Source organism: Motacilla alba, chromosome 1A (assembly GCF_015832195.1).
Source record: "Motacilla alba alba isolate MOTALB_02 chromosome 1A, Motacilla_alba_V1.0_pri, whole genome shotgun sequence".
NCBI classification, from domain to species: Eukaryota; Metazoa; Chordata; class Aves; order Passeriformes; family Motacillidae; genus Motacilla; species Motacilla alba.
The window spans coordinates 26,328,544-26,349,327 of record NC_052031.1 but is presented as its reverse complement, the minus strand read 5'-3'; the positions used below and the strand labels follow the sequence as shown (position 1 = coordinate 26,349,327).

At 41.5% G+C, this 20,784-nt stretch overlaps 2 protein-coding genes across 6 annotated transcripts in view; one reads left to right on the top strand and one right to left on the bottom strand.

Moving 5' to 3' along the window:
• The window catches only part of DOCK4 (dedicator of cytokinesis 4), a 222,853-nt gene extending 206,255 nt beyond the window's left edge, over positions 1–16,598 (bottom strand). For all 4 annotated transcript variants that reach the window (XM_038154588.1, XM_038154590.1, XM_038154589.1 and 1 more), the window contains exon 1: positions 16,338–16,598. In XM_038154588.1, coding sequence (XP_038010516.1) covers positions 16,338–16,374 — 37 coding nt within the window. In that variant the 5' untranslated portion in view covers positions 16,375–16,598. The remainder of the gene's footprint in view (positions 1–16,337) is intronic.
• A 111-nt stretch (positions 16,599–16,709) lies between these two features.
• ZNF277 (zinc finger protein 277) overlaps positions 16,710–20,784 on the top strand; it is a 42,257-nt gene continuing 38,182 nt past the window's right edge. For both annotated transcript variants that reach the window (XM_038154593.1, XM_038154592.1), the window contains exon 1: positions 16,710–16,769. In XM_038154593.1, the coding sequence (XP_038010521.1) occupies positions 16,727–16,769 (43 nt within the window). In that variant the 5' untranslated portion in view covers positions 16,710–16,726. The remainder of the gene's footprint in view (positions 16,770–20,784) is intronic.

The window sequence follows — 20,784 nt, the reverse complement described above, 5'->3', positions numbered from 1 at the left end:
CCTCTGCTCTTTTCCAACAAGCCCAAGCTTGAATGGCTGATGAAAACTCAAATGACTACAAGGGTCACAAAGACACCCAAGTGGTCTACAGTACAGACCTTATCCTCACAATTTGATTATGAAAGGCAATGATGAGATGCCAGAAAACGAACAAAACCTACATTTGCAAAGGGACTGGAAAAACAGAGGCAGGTGGTCAAATAGCTAAGCTGGCAGAGCATTTGGATGGCAGCCGAATGGCCTGAATTCGGTCTTCAGTAAGGTCACCAGTGTCCTCCACTACACACACAGCTGCATTACTTGAAAATTTAAACCATATTTGTGATAAGAAAACAGAAAGTACTTTCAAACACATATTTAGGATTTCAGAAGTGAACTATGTAGGAAGAGACATTTAAAACATTCAACTACAATTATTAATTTATTACAAAACATGTATTATTTTCAACAAAAAGGCCATCAGACAAACACTATAGGCTTTCATCACACTTCTGCTGCACAGTTCATGATGATACAGACTCAACTCCTATCACTCTCTGCCACAGCCCTTTGTGATGATATTTTGAGCAGTACTGGTGCACATGTACTCACACATGTTTGCCGTGTTTTCTAACTAAGAGTGCCTGCCAGCAGGCTGAAGGTTTACTCTACACAGAAGCCTATTAAAATTTTAAAAAATTATTTGAAAGAAAAAAACAAATCCTGCAGTCAACCTTAGTTAAACTAACAGTCACTCATCACTTCCTACACTTCTGAACAAATACATACTCTTCATTCTATTTAATAAATAGTGTTTTTTAGTACACAAGTTCTACTAGTCTGTATTTTACTGAGGTGAAGTAAGGTGACAATACAGGGAATGCTAGTGTATTATACAGCAAACAAAGCATTTCTTTTAAAGCCAAGTGAACATGTCATTTAATCAAGATAACTTCCAAGTGGTGAAACCATACTTACAAATTAATTCAAACTTGATTCCCAGCAGACACAGGACACTGACAGAATCCACTACCTTGGTAAAAAAGCATGAACATCTTACAGATAAGATCTGCAGTGTCTAATTCTTTCAACATCTACCACTGCCTGTGTCATTTGTAGGTCACACAGTGACTGAATCCTCAAGTTGCAGCTGAATGCTGCCTGTTCCTAGCAAATTCACTTGCACCTCGGTGGCTGGCGCACACAATACAGCAAACAGCATTACCCCATCAGCTCTCAATTCAGTCACTTCTTTGGTCACAATTAAGTATTGAGCCACAAGTTTCCAAGCAGCCTTCTGGAAATGGGAAACTGTGTATTTTCAGGAACAGTTTGTTCAGATAGCTGGGAGCCCTGAGCCAGAGGACGAGGACTTTTGATTAGCCCAAAGCTCATTAGCAACATTCAAGAATCTCTCAGAGTCGTTATCTAGCAAACTAAAACCTGCATGACCTACAAACTAAGATAAAGACAACTGATTACAGAAAGCTCAAATCTGAGGTCCCTACCTAAAACCACACAGCTAACATGATTCCATGAAAATTCAAGCTGAATCAAGTACTGCAAAATCTTGACATTGTCTTGTTTCTGAAGTGTACTTTAGTAGCATCCAGTTAGCACCAGAAGTAATCTTACGTATATGGTTTCCAAACCATAATCCCTGACAAGCACATCATCCAGAAACACTTCCCAGATCTGTTTTGCCCACTGTCTTTATTCTGCAAGTTTTGCAGCAAACCTTTATTACAGCTTCCCTACTGGAAAGGCAGGCAGCAGATGCCACAAAACAGGCCATCAGTGGAACATAAAAAAACAAACTTACAAACTTTGCCACACTTTAATAAATTTTTCTGCCTTTCACTATAGTTATAACTCCTCCTTACTCTGTGTCTGACTACCAGCTTTTTCCCTTTAAGTTCATTAGTGAACCCTGATAAAACCACATGGCAGTTCTGACCTCTCTGCCCCTGCCTGTCATTTCACTTGCACTCCATAATCTCTCATCCAGTCTCTTCCGAAACCCAGTACCTTCCATTTTCTTCTGGGTCTGCCAAGCCTAAATTTGTAGGCACATGTGTCCGAGTCTCCCTTCATTTCCAATTGATACTGCTACAATAACCTGTGTCCATATTTACCCAAAATCCCCCCCAAAAAATACAAATAAAATACATACTTAACATAAGTGTTTTCTGGTCACATACTTCATGAATTATAGCAGTCCACCTTTGCAAGATTAACATGCAAAAGGTTTCTAGGTAAAACACAGTTTGCAAGTAAACACAAAACAATTAGCATTAGGTCTTTGTCTATATCTCCACACAGCTGTGCAGGTAAATTTCTTTTTCATGTTATGAGAAGATTAAGCTAACTTTGCCCGAAATTGACATTGTACAGAAAGTACAAAAAACATATTTGGGAGAAGCACATGGGTAAATGAAGCAGGGGGAAGGGTAGAAGCTTTGCTTCTAAGTCATTATTGTAGGAGATGTTAGAAGAGCCAAGTGCCAGCAAAGCCTGCCAAGTGCTATTCACCCACTCACGCACGAGTGTATAATGCTGCCTTGAAGAGAGCTTGACATGAGATTACAAAGCAAATTCTATGAAATTCTGCTCCATCTCTAAGCTTGGGGAATTCGAGGTATTTAAATCAGGTATGCCACGCTGTTTGTGTGCTGCAACATTTCACAGCAGCAGCGTCAGCGTTTCAGTGCCGCGTCTGAAGCCCCAGCATTCCTCTCATCTCCCCAGGGCCCCGTGACATACCACAGGCTGCAGGAATGCCTCATATGTTCATTGAGTCAACATCCATACAGAACACAAATTTCTTTGTAGCTAATACAAAATAACTAATACCAGGAAAAAGTAGAAGTATTTTATGGCTGAACTACGCACTGATGAATTTCTGGAGGTGAAGTTCTCTAGAGAGGAAGAAAAATGACTGCATCGTGGAATTACACAGTATCCAACCTTTGTAACTAAAAAGAAGCCAAACCAGACCTGCCCAAACAGCTTTCCTATTAAATATAGATCTGAGGAGACCAAGCTACTCCTTTCAAAGCCACTTCTGTATTTCATCATGAAGTTATCTTTGTATCTAATCTTCCATAAAGATTAGATACCCACCAAACACTTCCTTTTGCAAACTGATGGGGCAGAGTTGTTTAAAAAAAAAAAAAAAAAAAAAAAAAAAAAAAAAAATAACATGCATACAGATGAAAAGGCTAAGGGTTATCTAAACTTTCTTTCCAAAAAGCAAAAGGAACACGGATGCCTGATAACTATTTGGCCCTAAAATTTTAAAGGTACTTCAACAAATCAAGACTTCAAGAGAACAGTAAATATTGACATTTTCAGACAAGTTACATATTTTAAGATCACACTATAGAACTCTTTATAAACAGAACCTTGGATATGAGCCAAACAACAATTATCAGACATATGATAGCTCCTTTTTTCTCTTCCTCACCTCCCAGTTCACTGTGGTAGGGCTGAACAGCAGGGACACACAAATTCAAAACCTCGTGTTACAACTGGTCAAAATCACACTTAGTAATTCAAGTATCACAAGCAAGGGGAGTGACAATTTGAGGAAACTGAGAAAAAAAATATCCACAGTTTGTGTATCGCATTCCAGTTCCTATTCTCATACATTTCTGTACATTAAACACACCCACTCCCAGAGGGTGTTTCAGATTTTAAAAATGCATTGAACACAGTAGAAGTCAGTTCATAACTAGACTAATTTAGAAGGGGAGAAGACACTGAAGAAAATGCCTCCAGTATGGCATTACATATGTGATGCCCCAGCTTTATAGCTACCATACTAGAAAAGTCATAAGGATGCTGTTTTGTATTTCACAGACACTGAAAAGTCTGGTACCCCATAGATCATAGCCAAATCCAACAATTCCTCCTGTGCTGAAGGTTCTTGTTATGTATCCAAAACTTATTTTGGCACAAAACAAACAATGCATAATTAACTAAAGAGTGGTTTTTCTAAGCTTGAGTCGTCGTTTTCAGGCCTAAAAAACTGACAGCCAGAAGTGAGACAAATGAGCTCAGTGACAGCAGATAAGAGCCAGAAGGGAACACGACTGTGGCTCAGGCACTCCACTGATGGTTTCCAGGAGAGCTAACACAGAAATAGCCACAGCAAAGAAGAAATGGGACAAGACTAGTAGAGATAGTTGGAAGGAGAAACTGCCAAGGCCCTTCCTCAAATTTATTCCCCAATCTATGCTGACTGAAGAGGCAATGGCAATGCTTAAGAGCCATCATTCTGGAGAAGTAGTTTTCATTCAAATTCTTATAACAGTCACATTATTATATGTCATCATTATAAAATAATTATTATAAAGTATTAATATAACATGAAAAATTCTATTGTGAAGTTGTCAAATATAAAATATTTTTAGTGTATCAGGCAGAACTGAACTGTTCATTTTTTCTTTTGCATATTTTGATTTTGAAAGTACCTTATGGTTACCTGTTTAAGTTCTGAATGCAGCAGTAGGACAAAGACTTCTCATAACTATGTTAAAGTATGATATCTGTGCTCATCTTATTTTACAGTATTATTTACATCTCACAGGACTCCTGATGCACACTCACCAGTTCTCAGTTCTGTCACTTTCTACCTTTTTCCATAAGTTCTGCTCTATGCCATAATTTGACTACTTTTACATCCACAAAATTGAAATTACATCTTTAGTTTCACAAGATCAGAAAATAAAAACTCTATTTTAGCAGCCTGCTCAGGGCTCAAAAAAATCAATCTCAACTTCATGTCCAAAACATGTGCTTGGACAGTTCTGCTTGTTGCAAGGAAGACCACATTTGGGATTGAAATAAGAGGTAATTGTTCACAAAGTAGGCTCTGGAATAAGAAAGCACTTACTGTGCTTGGCACTAACTTAAAATGTGTAAGAATTTTATAACTAACAGTAGATTGTGCAAACAAAACACACACTAATCCAGACCTAACAGCTGGTTAAGATGATATACAGTTTATCTATCAGTTTGTTATTTGCTCCTGCCCCATGAAAAGCGTCATATATTCTTGATAGGCCAACTAAATTTCTCTTTAGGCTGTAGCTTTCTGTCACACCTCATCTGATGTGCCTGCAGGCACCAGCAGAGCGCTGGGGTCCTGCCATCCTCTGCACTCCCTCACTCCCCCAGCACTGGCACACTTACTTTGGCAGGCAATCCAAACCCAGCTCGAGGTGCTGATGCAGTGCAAATACCTCCCTGCCAAAAAAAGTGATTAGTTCTCAGCCAGACCAGCTCTCTCAATTGCTCATCAGAGAAGCTGCTACAAAAGCACAGGGGGAAGCACATGGCCAGAGCTGGGTGAGCCCCAGAGCTGGCCTGGCCATGGTCATGCTGCTCCCCAGACAATTACATTCTGCTCAACTAAGTCTTACCACACACATAATCCAGACAAAATGCTATTCTCAGTCTCCTGCATTACTTTAACATTTGGTAGGGTAGCTGTGCATATTCATATCCTACACCAAACCTGCTATTTGTAGCCTGCAGAGTGCTTTTTTTTTAAGGTTTTGCATAAGGCACATAAAAACATAAATGGTATTTTACAGAGGTCATTAACAAGCCAAACTTATGATGGCTCTGCAAACAATAAATCTGCTTCACAGACTAACCAAAAGATCCTAACTTGCTAGTTTAAGAGTCCATTCAGTACATATCAGCTAAATAGGTTTATTCTGGACCTTTGCCTCTCTGAAAGAAGCACCTCCTCATCAGTCCAGTCCCTTTCTACTTGGCCATTATTTTTTGGAGAACTCAAAAAGAGGCAAAGCACACTGATAAAGACCACAGATTCCTATCATCTGTACAACCATATTTGCATGCCAATTATGATGCTGTTAACTGGCCGCTCAAAAAGGGCTAGAGGCAATATTTATCAATATAAATCCCAACATATCTTTGTAAGAATCGTGATGAAAACCAATGCAATTTTTCTAATGTTGGAGCTGCACTTCTCCTATTTACTAGGCTACATTTTTCAGATTAGATTGGGAAAACAGGGACCAACATAATTTGTGCCTGCTTAACAGATACACTTTATCTCAGCCATTAAAACCGGTGCCATTTGATACACCTATTAAATACACATTTTAGAGCCTCTGCTATTCAAGCCCCGGCCGATTTGGCAGAGCCGAGTCTTTGCAGAAGTGAAACAAAGAAATACTTTTCTTTGCATGCAAACACATTAAAGATCAACAATTTTCAGTCTTAAAGGCTTCCCCAGGAATTTTCTGAATGTAAACAAGCAAGAGTACACTTAAGCTTGAAGATACAAAAGCAATAGATTCAGTCCAACACTGAGCAGCAGAGAGGTAGGAGCAGCACAACTGGCACCACTCATCCTTCATGCCACCAGGAAGCCAAGACTTGTCATCCAGGAACAAGTTTTATGTATTGCTTCTTAAAGCACATAATAATTTCTCAGGTTGAGATAAAGCTACTATTCATATTTTTAAAAAAGAAATCAATAAAACAATAGTGTTTTCTAGAAGCAACCACTGACAGCAGCTTAAAAGAAGTAACACTGCAGGCAATTATGGAATAAGTGATTTCCATGTCACCATGTCTGAGGCTGGAGAATCCATCACCTCAGATTCCTCAGAATATTGCTTACCATGTTACATTTCCAAACACTATCTCCAAAGATTAAACTCTAAAACCAACAGCTGTCTCTCATGCAAGAACACCACACATTTGCCTGAAAAAACACATATTATTTTGGTATTTTACATACTTTCAGCATCTCTTACAATGCTTCTTTAATTATTTGGTGAAAAGCAACTGTCTTTGGATAATTATATCATTACGAAAAACCTAACTTGTCTCTTGTCTTTTTCACATACAAGTCTTCTGTATTCCAATTCAATCTGAAAAAAAATAATCAAAATTTAAGTGATTTAATTGAGCTTTCCAGTAATGGAAACAACCAGATAATCTGTAATTTGACACGCTTACTATTACCACTGGCGTATTTCACCAAGACAAATAAAATGGCAAAATATGTGCAGGCAGATACGTCTGCCCTTACTTCACCCATTTAACCTGGCAAGCAATAGGAATAAGCCCATTTGTTCAGCACAGCTGAGAACTTTGAACTAATGGCCCAACAGGAAAAAGCATTCAGGTCTTCTTACTCTAAATGGAAAAGAGGATATCAATATCATTTTGGCTTGACTTACAATCAGCTAGCAATTTTTTTTTTCCTGATAGGGGTAGGTGGGAGAATAGAGGTTAGGAACACAATAGTGAACCTCAGGCTGAAGCAGAAGAACAGGCATCTTCTGGTTTCCACCTTAGGATTTCCTCTTTTTTTGTCCTAAGTTTTACAGACCAAAAAAAAAGGAAGGAAGCTGGGGGCAGGGGGTGAATGAAGAGGAATAGGGAAGAAACAGATAAGTAAAGAAGGTTTAAGAAGTTTCCTCTATTAACCATGAATAACAGAGCAGCTCTGCCAACTGTTGTCCATGAAATTGTTTCAGAAATACAGACTCATATTTCTCCTTTATTAGAGTAAGAGGAAACAATCCTAACACCAGAAGGAGCACTTCTAAATCCCACACAAAGACACCAACTGCACATCAAACTCAGTATTCTCTGTACTGCATGTCAAGCTCTGTACTCTCTATGTACTGACAGGCCTAGTACAGATGTGAAGAAAGGAACCATAGAGCCTAGGAAAAGAGGCACATTCCTTGAAGATACAAAATACTATCCAACTTTATTTCTTACAAAAATTACCACTATCACTTCGCAAAAAATAGCATTTACAGCCTGTGGCCCATCTCTATCCTGCTTAGTTTCAAGCAGCATGCCTCAGAGCTACACCTAGAAGTCTGAGAGTGCTCCTCATAGTTGTAACTGTGGAGTCAGTGGTTCATAGTGATACTTCTGCTGACATTTAAGCTACCCCATGCTATATTTTTCTCCAAAAGATATGATAGTGCACTTAAACCCAACCCAATAGCCATATTCACACAGGGCTTTTCCCAGAAAAAAAAATGTAACAGTCTTTATTTTATGGGTAACATCACCTACAGAAGTGTGAATGCCACCTCATAAAAGTACAACTACTGCACAGTTATATAGTCTATAACATAACTCCTGCTTGATCAAGGATCAAGCTGTTACCCATAAGGTTTCTATAAAAAAAATAATGAAATAATGGAAATTTGCACTCAGGCCATGAAATAAAACAAAGCATCAGAAGTACTGGTGTATCCTGTCCCAACCTGCCCAACATCTTGTACATACTCACCTCACTACACTACTCAGGAGAAAAGTTAAAATAAGACTTTATGGAGTAATCATTTAATTTCTGCACTGTAACCTGTAATTTAAGAGTGGCAAAAGACTAAAACATTTTCCTATTATGTAGTAAATGATTTTTGATAATAAAAGAAAATGCCTTGCTCTAAAAACAACAACGGAGAAATCCATAATTTCTATCATGAAGGAGCCCCTATGATGCAGTTATAATGTCTTGTCCACAGTGTATGTAGATTCTCACTTACTCCATGATAAGTATTCATGAAAATGCATCAGTATACACCCTTGTAGTTAAGGACTCATTTTACATTTCTAAATAAAACTCAGAAATCAATTTCAGTACAAACAACAATAAAATTCAAATCAAGAAATCCCAAGCAACAATTTTCAAAGGGCAGCACATTTCTTCTCTGCTGCAGAAAGGACTGAACAAGCACATGATTTAGCTACTGACTGCATTAGACCAGCCACCACCTCCTTCCAGAGCCTTGAAAGCACAAAAACACACACTTGAAATCCAGTAACGCAAAAAGCAGAACTGAAATAAATCTATTCTTCAAACACCTTAAGTGAGTCTCGGTAATTAACAACTCAATTTTCAGTTTTATTACTTCATCTACTAGCGTGGTTTTCCACACAAGAACTATCAAGAAAACAAAATTCATTGTACTGAGTAAACACGCCTTACTCACTCTTAGTTGAAGGCACTTCAGTAGTTACTATTTAAGTAGATAAATAATTGCATGTGTCTCCAAAAAAATAAGTTGACTTGGTTCCTTAACTGGAGAAAGGTGAAAGGTGCAATCAGTATGAGTAAGGGGGGTTTTTTTCCTACAATATGACTTTTGATTTTTTTTTTTAATACTGCAAATCTAATTTTTATCCTACTTTCTTACTCTAAACAACAAAAAAGAGCAAGCACAATGCATGACAGATTGCAAAAGCCAAACTTGTTTCTTTGTCCATATAGCAGAGGTGACTTTCACAGCTACACTGTTTGCAGCTCTCCTATTCACCCATGAGCATCTGGAAGTTAGATCAGCATTATTTTTAAACAAAACATTTCAGGTGCCCAAAAATGCAAAGTTGACAAGTTACTGTATCATCTTTAAACTGTATAACTGGGAACATAAATTCTGAGTAACCAGGAAAATGCATTATGAAGAAAAACTGCAAGCAGCTGACTTTGATCTCTTGTCACTGTAAAGATCTGAAAAACACATTCCTTTAAATATACAAATGCAAACTAATGGCACATCATTGTGGCATCCAAGCATCTTTGGTTGCTTATCATGCCCTGCTTCTCAAAAAAAGATCTACTTCTGCTAGTGACTACAGTTCCTAAATTTCATCTCTCAAACCTGTCAAACAGGGTGCTTCCAACAAGCACGTCAGAAAACGGAAATTTGGGAGTCAGTGTGGCTGACAAATGGAATAAATAGCATCAAAACGAAGTGCCATTCAGTAAAGACACACAAGCAGAAATCATCAGCTGACAGACACAGGATGGAAGGAGGACTGTCTAGACAGCCCTGTTCCGGAAAAGGATCTGAGGGATTGATTAGCAGTTCCCGACTGAACGTGAGTCAGTGCAAGGCGACTGCAAAAGGAACAAATGGCACACCAGCAATGACAGGCAGCCAAGAGACATCACCTGAAGCACACACTAAGATGCTCATGCTTTAGCTGATAAAGTTTCCCTACCCAGTTTTGAACATGGATCAACTGGTCATAGATAAGAACATATCATTTACAAGGACAGAATAAAGTAACTGGAGCTACTTCGTACAAGGAAATGTCCTGGCAAGCCTTCATATATACATCATTATGCTTTCAAGAGGAAAACTGGTCCAGTGCTCAACACTTACTAGGTAGTGAAATTGCTGAGCAATGACTACAGAAGCTGTAGATGCTCTGCTATCAGCATTTTAAAAAACATATTGGCAAATATGCTTCATAAGTGACAGCTAGAGTTAACCTGGTCTTGAGATAGCAGTACAGATTAAATCTCTCAAAACTCTTCCTAAACTTTTTTCTATATTTCTATTGATCATCTTTAGGAAAAGAAAATTTAATAGGCAATCCTCTATTACATAATGCTAAAGACATTTAAGACAAATTAAATGCATGTGACAAATAAATAAAAACCAGACATTTCCCACCAGGTTAGCCACCTGGCTTCCCAATCACTGGGAAGTGGATGATGGTCACCTCAAAGTCATTCTGCCCAGCTCCTCACAAACAGATAGCAAGAAAATGAAGAAAAGCAAAATAAAAGGTTACTCAATGATGTACAGGTACATGCAAAAAAATCCCACAGTAATAAAAGAAATTCCATGACATTGAAGCAAAACTTTGCCACTTCAACCCTTCTGTGAGTAACCAGGCTTTGATGGGTTATCAAGTTTGTTCCCCTGTACCTTCACAGAACCAACAAATCCAGTTTAAAAAAAAACCCACAAAAAAAAAATTCCCCACAACACAAAGTCTCTAAAAACTAAAGAAATGAAGTAACACATTTCCCAAGGGTGCAAACTGTCTGCTCAAAGTGCCTAGTCTCAGTTGCTGAACACATTCAAGTGTCACAAATGATCCAAGCAGTCAAAAGCTCTCCTCAGGATTTTCCCCAATCCCAAAACTCAAACTACAGAGAATTTTATAGAACGAAACCTACATACTGAATTACACTCAGAAATGAGCTGGGAACTATGGAACATCATAGAAAACATTGTACCAGGCTGCAAGCACGAAACCAAATTCTATTCTCAAGTTTCCTTTCTGGGGTGCAGGTTAGGGAAGCAGAGAGATGAGTCAATGGCAGACACTCTTGCAGCAGTGCAAAAAGCTGCTGAGATCTGCATGGTAGGAGTCCAGTAACCAATTATAGCTTCCTTGACAGAGAAGTTAGTGACTCCATCTCATGCTGCCTGAGCGTGCAGAAACAATCACAGACTACATTAGCCTATGTTAGATTAAAAAAAAACAGAATCTCCTTTTCCACAGGGAGAACACATTCTCACCTTCATGGCTTATGTCATTTGATTCACCATTGTTCAATCAGGTTTTGGATAAATCCAGCCCAGCTAGTAGCCTCACAAGTCCAACAGTAAGAATGGTGGTCAAAAGCCCTCGATACAGCGAAAGAGGAAGAAAGAGTGACATCAGTATACAGCTAACCACGAAAAAAACCACCAGAAATTTTCCTCAGTAGCTCCAGATATCTAGAGAATAGAAAAAAAATTGGGTCTCTGAAGGCCACTATATAATAGGTTAACAAGCCAGCCAGCTCTGAGCTGTCCTTAGGAAATAGTGAAGGCATTCAAAACATTGCAAACCCATAAGGAAGTAGACAGATTTTTGGAGGCAGCTTTTTAAAATTAGTTTTAAAATCTTGATTTAGCCTTATTTCACCACCTAATTTGTTTAGTCTAAGACTATTCTTATGACCGAAAATTACTTAAGAATCTCAACCTCAAGTTCTGTACTCCAACCAGTCAGCATTTTTTTTGGTCCAAAAGCTGCAAGTTGAGATAATTCCATTTTTAAATGACATTGAAAGTTTCTGCTTATACAAAAGACTAGAAAAAATACCACCTTTATTTGACTGACATACTAAATTGATATAAAAGCCTCCATGACAAATGTGTCATGTGTCAAAAATGTTCCTATAGAAAATGTGTGGGTCTTTGTGATCTCAGATAGCTGGAACTGGGGGGATATTTCATAATGGATTCCCACTGTCCCAGTGAGGCAAAGGGAGCACTGGTATCCTGTCAGCCTCATTCTTGGAGCCCCATGGCACCTCACCTCCACTTGCTTTCAAGTGACCAGCCATACAAACAGTTACAAGCTGTAACTAGAAAGCAAAAATCATCTTTCAACTGCCCCTTAGTTAAATGAACTCACAAATACATTACATTTTTCCCTGCCTCAACTCTCAATAGTTATTTAGACAGATTGATAGAAGTTTTGGGAAAAGCTCATTTTCAGTGACTATATTAGTCTAAGACAAAAATATACAAAGTGAATTTCACATAGAAATGTGAGGCAAAATTAATGGAGGGGAATGGAGGAAATAAGGCTTGATTGAAGACTTTATTTGTACTGTTTGAAGGGGCACACAGGAAAAGCAAATGAAGTGTTTATGTTTAACAAAACACATTATACCATACTGCTGACAGAGCTACTGTTGAGCTAAACAAACCAAGTTCATTTACAGTAAAGTTAGTTGCAGTCAAAAAGGGGATTGCAGCATGGAGATAAGGATATCTTTGCTATCTTCCAACAGGACTGCTAGCAAGACTAGTTTGGCTGCAACTCAGAACAGGACACAAGCCAATTGATGTGGCTTTTGTCTATGTGCAAGTCAATACTGCTCCTGTGATCAACTAATAGGTCCCTGTCTTTCCTCCTTTGAACCTCAGCTTACAGTACAAAGCCATTTGAACCTTACACTTCTCCATTTTAAACTAGGAGATGCCCAAACTTCATGGCCCCCTCAGAAAGTCACATTCATGGCTTAACCACACTAAAACTATCCATCACTATTTCAGCTTGGCAGAGTTAAATTGGTATATTTTGCTGTACAGAATGACTTCAGCATCTGGAATACTATTCTGCTTATAAATCAGGTGATACATTCAGCAACTGTTTTTAATTATTCTCCTTAATTAATCTTTCCAACCTAATCCAAAAAATGCCTTCCAGAGAAATGCTGAGAGACTTGGTGCTCAGTGAAAAGGGATAAATTCACCTACTTTGCAGAAAACACAACTGCACCCTTACAGATTCAGGTAAATCAAAGAAATCAGATGATATGGCAATACGCAGATGAGGTGAGACAAAAAGAAAAACAGATATCCTGAATATAGAGGATGAAACAGAACTTCCATCTTTACTCCAAACAGCAGCTACAAGGTAATTTAGTCCCATGATTTATTTATTCCAGCTAAAATTTTCCAGTATACACTAACCAGTAAGAGTCACTTTTGAAAGCTACACTTACTGCTTTGCTGCCTGCAGAGCATCCAAAGCTAGGCAATCTTAAATTATTCATTTTAACAAAGCATTAGATTATTGTTCTAAACAATATTGGTCATTGGCTGGACTCTATGATGTTGGAGGGATTTTCCAACCTAAATGAATCTATCATTCTCTTGGGTTCTGAATTCACATAGATCAGCACACAATATTTACATAAGTCAACTCTATTTGAGAGCTACCAGATTTAAACATTATTAACAGCAAAAAATAATCTTACCTCTCCTACCCTTTCATCAGCATACTTTGTGCTAAATACTCCACATAACTGACCACAGGATCCTTCCTACAATGCCACCACAGCTGAAGGTGTGATTCAAAACATATGCAATTTCAAAGTGAAATACACAAGCTTAAACTTCTGTTCTGAAAATACAGATATCAAAACCCAGACAAAGCAAGTTCTCAATATTGGAGAACTATTCCTATTTCACTTCTAGGATCCTGATGGATAATACAACATAACTGACAAAATCTGTAGCCTTGAAATAAAAACACCCAACTGTAGTACAAAAGGCGGCACATAAAAATGCAGTAGTGTTCTCCTCATAACAGCATGAATGTATACCATGAGGTGAACAAGCAGTGTGTCTGCCTGTTAGTAAGTGAACTCCGAGTTAAGCAACATGCTCAGTCAAAAAAAATCAACCAGATATCATCAACAGCTAGTAGGCAGAAGTTAAAAAATGTATAGAAGAGAAGACTGACTTGTATTACCTACCCCTCAAAGTGGGATCAGTCAGGCTGTGTAAGTGAGCAGCAGCCACCTGGTCACCAGCAACCCTTCAGTGCAACCAGGTGGCTGTTGTCTGCTTATTCATCCATTTTGGCACCACAGTAGAAATGTGCAGCACACAGCATGTGCTGCAGAATTCAGACTGAAAATGCAGATGAGGTCTGATGTTGATGCAAGTCCTGAGCTCTTCGCATAAAGGATACATGTGCTTGGTACAACTACAGCTAATCAGGATTCTCAAAGTGGTTTCCCAACACACCCATTTTTCCAGAGCAGACAAACATACAAGTATTAAAATAGCTGTTTGGAAATTGAATAATCCTAAAAAGTAAAAAGAAAACACATAAGTTGGTCTATGGTGCAAAATGCAAGTTAGATTTATGAGGTTCACTTCATATAAAGTTTAAACAATTATACAGCAAGATACAACCCTTTCTCCTGCCTCCCCTCCACAGCTATGTACTACAATGGCTTACAGGGTAATTGGGTGTGAAGATTTTGCAGACAGCACTCTTCATGCAGATGAGTGAGCACATAGCATAAGAAGCAGTCCAAGAGAAAAATTACATTACTTTAGGTTAGTATTTCAACATTTTGCAATAGTCATATTGAACTATAATATCATTCCCTTCCTAGGGATACAGAGAAACCAATTTGAACAGTGGCTTTTTGTTACTATCTTGAATAGCCTTTGGAAGCCAAATCACAGAAAACCAGGAAATGAATTTAAATAAGAATACGCATCGTTTTGGTGACTATATTATATTTGCACAAATAAAGACAATCTTTGTAGTGGACCACATTTTCTGGTTGATCCAAAGGAAGCGCTCTATTGAGAAATTGCAACTGTATCTCTTTAGCAGGAGTAAGATTTCAGCGACACTGGCTCTGGTAAGCAAGGCAGAGCTGAAGAGCAATTCACCTCTAAGTACATGAAAAGGGTTACCTAACGTAGAAAAGCTTACTTAAGGGATATCTCTTAATTGTTTAGCAACGATGGGATAGTTATTCAAATAGGAGGAACAGTTTAATCTGCTTTTTTTCAGTATAAGAAAGATAGTGATTTTTAGCTCGTATATGGGGGGTAGGGGGAGAACGCTTCCAGTTGCGAAATAGCACACTAGGATCAAAAATAAAAATAAACAACAAATAGACGGAGAGGAGGGCTGCAGCTTGGAATACTTGACTGCTAATATCCAGCATGCCATTCCAGAGAGTCCCAGAGTAGTTTTTAAGCCTCTTGCCCACCCTTGTAAAGAAAGGCGGGTGGCAGGATTAATCAATATCTTGCAACTCAGCTGTGACCTGACAAATAAAGAAGTCAAGAAAAAACATCCCATCGATGATCTGTGTCATTTAGCATTGGGAAGGCGGCAACATCTGGGCTCAACTCCAGATGGGACGGAGCGGCCCCGCGCTCTCGGCTCGCCACAGCGCTGCCATACACACACACACACACAAAGGAGGGCTCCGCGCTCCTCCCGCTTTTCTCCGATATGAACAACTCCGCGTTCAAATGCGACGTAAACACACGGAGAGCTGCCTACTACGCCGGCAGGTCTGTCCAACAGTTCAGCTACACCCGTGTCACAGGGGGCTATTGTCCGGGACGAGCGGCCGGCGCTCACCGGGTGTTGGCGTAGGCGGTGCCAAGAAAAATAAAATCACTGCGAGTCTCTCCGATCGCTCCGCAAGTCAAACCCGCGGGCTCCAGAGCCCTGCACCGGGCAGAGGGAACAAACAGACGAGGCAGCGCGGCTCCCACAAGCGACACTTTGTCTGGTTTCCAGAGAAGCAGCGACAAAACCCCCGACGCGCGAACAATGCCCGCGGCCCCGTGCCGCTCCTCGCCGGGCCGCCGGCGGACAGCGTCTCCCACCGGGTCGCCGCTCCCAGCGACGTTTTTAGGCTGCTTTGTTCCCCGTGAAACGCCAGCCTTTTCACCCGGCGCGGAGAACCGAGCGCCCACTCGGAGACTGGGGACCGGCCCCTGCCCCATCCCCTGGCAGCAGCGGGAGACGCCGGAGCCGCGGCTCGGGCATCGGCCGCCCTTTGTTGTGCCCCCGGGGAAGGGGCCGCTCCCCCGTGTCCCGACGGGACCTCGGCTCCCAGGGCAGCGCTCACCCACGCTGGGCGCTGCCTTCGCTCCAGCGGGAAACGGCAGCAGCGCCCCGCGGGGCGAGCCCGCTCTGCCCGGGATGCGCTCCCCGCCGGCAGCGCCGCTCCTCGCCCCCACGCTGCCCCGCTCGCCTTCTCTCTCACTCACCCACGCCGTACTTCTCGTGCTCCGTGGGTATCCACATGCTCGCGGCGTGCGAGCGCCCGTTCCCCCGCCAGCCCCTCCGCCGGGAGCGGCGGTGGCTGGCAAGCGCGTCCGCTGCCCGGGGCTCCCGCCGCGCTCAGCCGCGGCTGCCCGGCCCCAGCGGCGAAGGCATTGTTCGGGCGGGCGGGCGGACTGACTGAAGCGCGCTCGCCGCCAGCCACTTATATTCCCCGTCCCGCTGCACGCCGGGGAACGTAGTGCCTCGGTGCGGCCGCGCCCCTCGTCGCCCGCGGCCGCGGCAGAGACTACGAGCCCCGTCTGGCGCTGCGCTCCTGGCGGGGCGGAGCGGAGCGGGGCGGAGCAGCAGCGGCAGCGGCAGCGGCGGCGGTGGCATGGCCGTGGCCCGCGGGGCCGCGGGAGCGGCGGCGCGGGGAGGTGAGTGCGCTGCGGGAGGCGGGCGGGTCTCACGCTGCGCTCTCCCACTCCCCTCCGTGCCGCGATCCCGGCTCGGACGGTGGCGCGGGGCTGGCGCGGCCGTCCCTGGGACGGGGAGCGGCGGACACGTGTGCGGCAGCCGGGAGCGCCGGGGCCCGGCGCGGTGGGGCTCGCTTGTCGCCCGTCGGAGCGGGGTTCCGCGGAGAGCCGCGGACAGCCCCGTGCCCTCCTCCCGCTGGTCTCAGGGACGTGAGTCGCTCTGGTGCTGCTGGTGCCAGTCGTTCCACGTTTGGCGCACGGAGCTGCGGGGACAGGGAGAGTTTCCAACAGCGAGTCGGAGTCGAGAGTGAGTTGATTCCGGCAGCGCGCCACAGCGGTGGGACGTGGGGCTGGTGGTCCGGAGAGCATTTTGGCTCCTCACATAAATCTGTTTGTCAACGCGTGCATACACAGAGATAGTGCAAAGCAGGCGCTGCACAGCGAGGAGCACAAATGGACCGCGGGGAATTACTGCAGGGATAAGCCAGGTGCCGTAAGTAGCAAGAACAGCAGGGTTTGTGTCCTTGTCGAGAGGTCTGTATGTCTGCACCCTCCTGGAAGGAGCTTAGCTAGAGCTCACCGTAGGTAAACTGCAAGAAATCCTCAGGCTACACTGGTCCTTCTAAAAGAAACCTGCGTGTTTTGAGGCAGGAGCAACAGCCTAGGTTATATCTTCTGGTCCTGTGGAAAGGCACAAACAGAATAAAGGGAGAAAACCAATGATAATGATGCTGCTTTGCAGGCCTTACCAGGTACAAGCTTTCTCTGAGTATGTCTGGTTTTAGAAAAGTGTTCTCCAATGAAATCAATATTCTGAAGTGGTATCTAGAGATTTTATGGGTTTCTTTAGTTTGATCCAAATGAAAAAAATAGTTTAATGTTTTCACATTTAAGAGTAGAGAGTTGCTTTCAGTTTAGGTTGACTTTAACTTCTACTGTCAAGTCATTAATAGTGTGAAGGACACAATGAAAGGAAGTCATGTACAAGCAGGTGGTTTCAAACCTAGAGTTAGAGCACTTTTATTCTGTGTTTGGGCCTTTGATAGTGAGTGGTCTTTTAAGTGACATTTGTGTTGTTTGTCTAGTATGTGCCCTTATTCTATTCATGAAAGTAATATAAATTTATGCTAGTAGTTAGAGCAGCACTCTTGCCTGATTTCTTTGTCACAGTATGTTGGCATGGACCTCATCCGTGAAAAGCCAGACCCTTTTAGAGCATTTCCACACTGGTGTAATTGCACCCAGAGGCAGAGCTCTGCTGTTCTAACTATTAGAAAGAGCGCGTGCCTGAGTCTGTGCAACTCTTATGTGTATACATAGGTCTGTGGACTACTAGAGAGGATGAGGTTACCCTGAGGTTTTTTCAGATAACTCTTGTAAAGATACTGGCACCAGTTCCAAGAAAAAAAAGGAATTTTTTTTTGAGGAAAATGGAAATTCAGAGGCCTATGCTGTTTTCCTTTTACTGAGCACAAACACTCATTGAATTGATCAGTGGACTTACTCTGACATTGCTCCCAAACTCACTTTGCATTTCCTAGCAGATCATTTGGAGTCTCTAGGTAATGAAATATGTAAAAATCACTGTTGAAGATCAAAATAATAGATATCAGGCTAAATTAACTTTTATGTCAGCCTGTAGACTTCCGTGTACATCATCTCCCCATAAGACAGGTCTGCCAGCATGCTGGCTGGGAGTCATAAAATTTTGCCCCAGCCTTGTAACTGCTGTCTCTCATGGTAACCATGACTGACTTCAGCATTAACAATCTTCCCTTGGACAAAGGCAGGAGTGTCCAATAGCTCAAGCAGCCTTTTCAAAATTACTTGTTTGCAACACAGTTACTTAGGGTCAAGAGTTCTTAAGAGTATAAATCACATTTTCTATGGGCAAATAAATACCCCACCCTAATATTTATTATTTCTTGCCTCTGAACAAAATCTTTATCCATTCAGAGGTTTAACTTCTACAAAACTATTCTCTCTAGCAACATCTTGTACTTGCATGTGCACCTGAGGTGTGCCACTTACTTGGAGGGAGCATATAGGAAAATTAAATAATATACTATTTCCTGGTTTGCTGGTTCTATTTACAGGAAAGCCTGTAGTTTTATATTCTAATCCAGGACAGTGTTGCTTTCTAATTAATTCCTCCCAGCAGCATTCACCAAGTGGCTTTTAATAAATACATCGCTGTCCACAGTACAGTTTGTTCAGTCTGAATATCAACACTTCTTACAGCATCTGTCAAAGGATTTTAAAATGAGTATTTTTTCTGGAAGTGTGTCTTTCATTGTTACATCAGTAGTCTGACAGTTATAGTTTCCTACTCAAGGTCTTCTTGTGCTCAAGTGCTTTTGAACACATGCTGCTGGGGTGCACCATGTCCAAGCACAACATGTCTGATTCCTTCCATGTCTCTCATACCCTGTTTTCAAGAATAATCAGTTTACTCTGGAAAACAAAAGTTTGACTGGTCTTGCACATGACTACTTTTTTGACTACTTTTTTTTTTTTCTACCTAGAGGATACTCCAGTGAAAGCTGGTTTGTTCCTGATAGTACAGCCATACTTCTTTTGCACAACTCTTTAAGTTCTGTTAAGGATGCTATTAGAGCTGCTCAACACAGTGGGCTCTGGAATGCAGGTCCTTTCCTGGAATGCAGTGACTTTCCTGGTCACTGAAAGTCCCATGTACTCTCAGACCCAAAAGATTTCTCCATACAGGTTAATGGATGCATTCCTCATTAGATTCACAAGCACTCCCATGTTCACAGGCCGCTTCGTGTATCAGTGTGGATTCTTAAGTCTGTTTAAGTCCATTTCACAAAGTATACAAAATTCCATTATCACCTTCTGATCCCATGCATAAACACCCTCAAAAATACCATAGTACATATGATAGTCATGTGTTTCCCCTTTGCTATCAGTAACATAAGTTCATCTTGACCCTGTTCAAGTATACGTGAGTAGTTCCTTTAATGCCATTAGTTCCCATATTGGCAAAGACAACTTACTGTCTCTGCTTTCACCTGCTCATTAACATTTGTGTGCAAGCTACCATTTCCCTTGTTATTTGTTGTTTCTTTTATATTGGATGGTACTTAACCAAATTACTGGTGGACTAGATGCCTTCCCAGCCCCTGCTTCCTTATACTACCACTCCTATTGAGATCAGACTGAGTGCTTTGCTTCTTTCCTCTCTAAAATATCCACAGCATGCATGGTGGTGAATGGGGAGCTGCTGGCTGCTTGTGTCCATGGGTGAAAGCTCCAGCAAGGTGACAGGGCAGCCACTGCCCCGAGCACACAGCTGCCTCTGCTCATCTCATTCTCCAGCGATCCTCAGACCTCAGCCTGATGAGCAGCCCACGTGTATCTGCCCGTGTCTGTTTCATGGGTTTAGAGGTTGAGATCCTCTCAGTACCCTTCCTTAAAAACCCCCACCTGTTCCAAATGATCACACATATGCTTGCATCCTCAGTTGTTTTCCTACAGGGCACCTTCAAGAATCCAGAATACCACCAGTGATCTGTTTCTCAGGTTAAATGTTTGTGTGCAGTAGAGGATTTCAAAACCCGAGGCTTCCACCATGCTACAAATTTTGGACAGAGAGAGAAGAGAGTCCTTTTACTAGTAGGCATTATAAGCTCTGTAAAGGATGCAGATTAATCATTGTGAACAATTAGCAATTACACCTAGAGGACAGGTTCACTAATTAATTCTGGAAGTGCAACACAATTTATTTTAATATGATTACCAGAATGGATCTCCTAAAGCAGTATTATTTAAAAATGTTTAAAGAGCCTTTTTTGTGATTTTTAATTAAAAATCCAATCTCAGAGTCATTTTAAGCATTGACCTGATAAGCAAGTGGATCTTTTGGAGGACTGGAAATTACTAAATTATTGTTGTAAAATCACCTTTTATGTGCTTCTCTGTTTGAAAATTGAAAAGGCAGAATCCTTTCATGTAC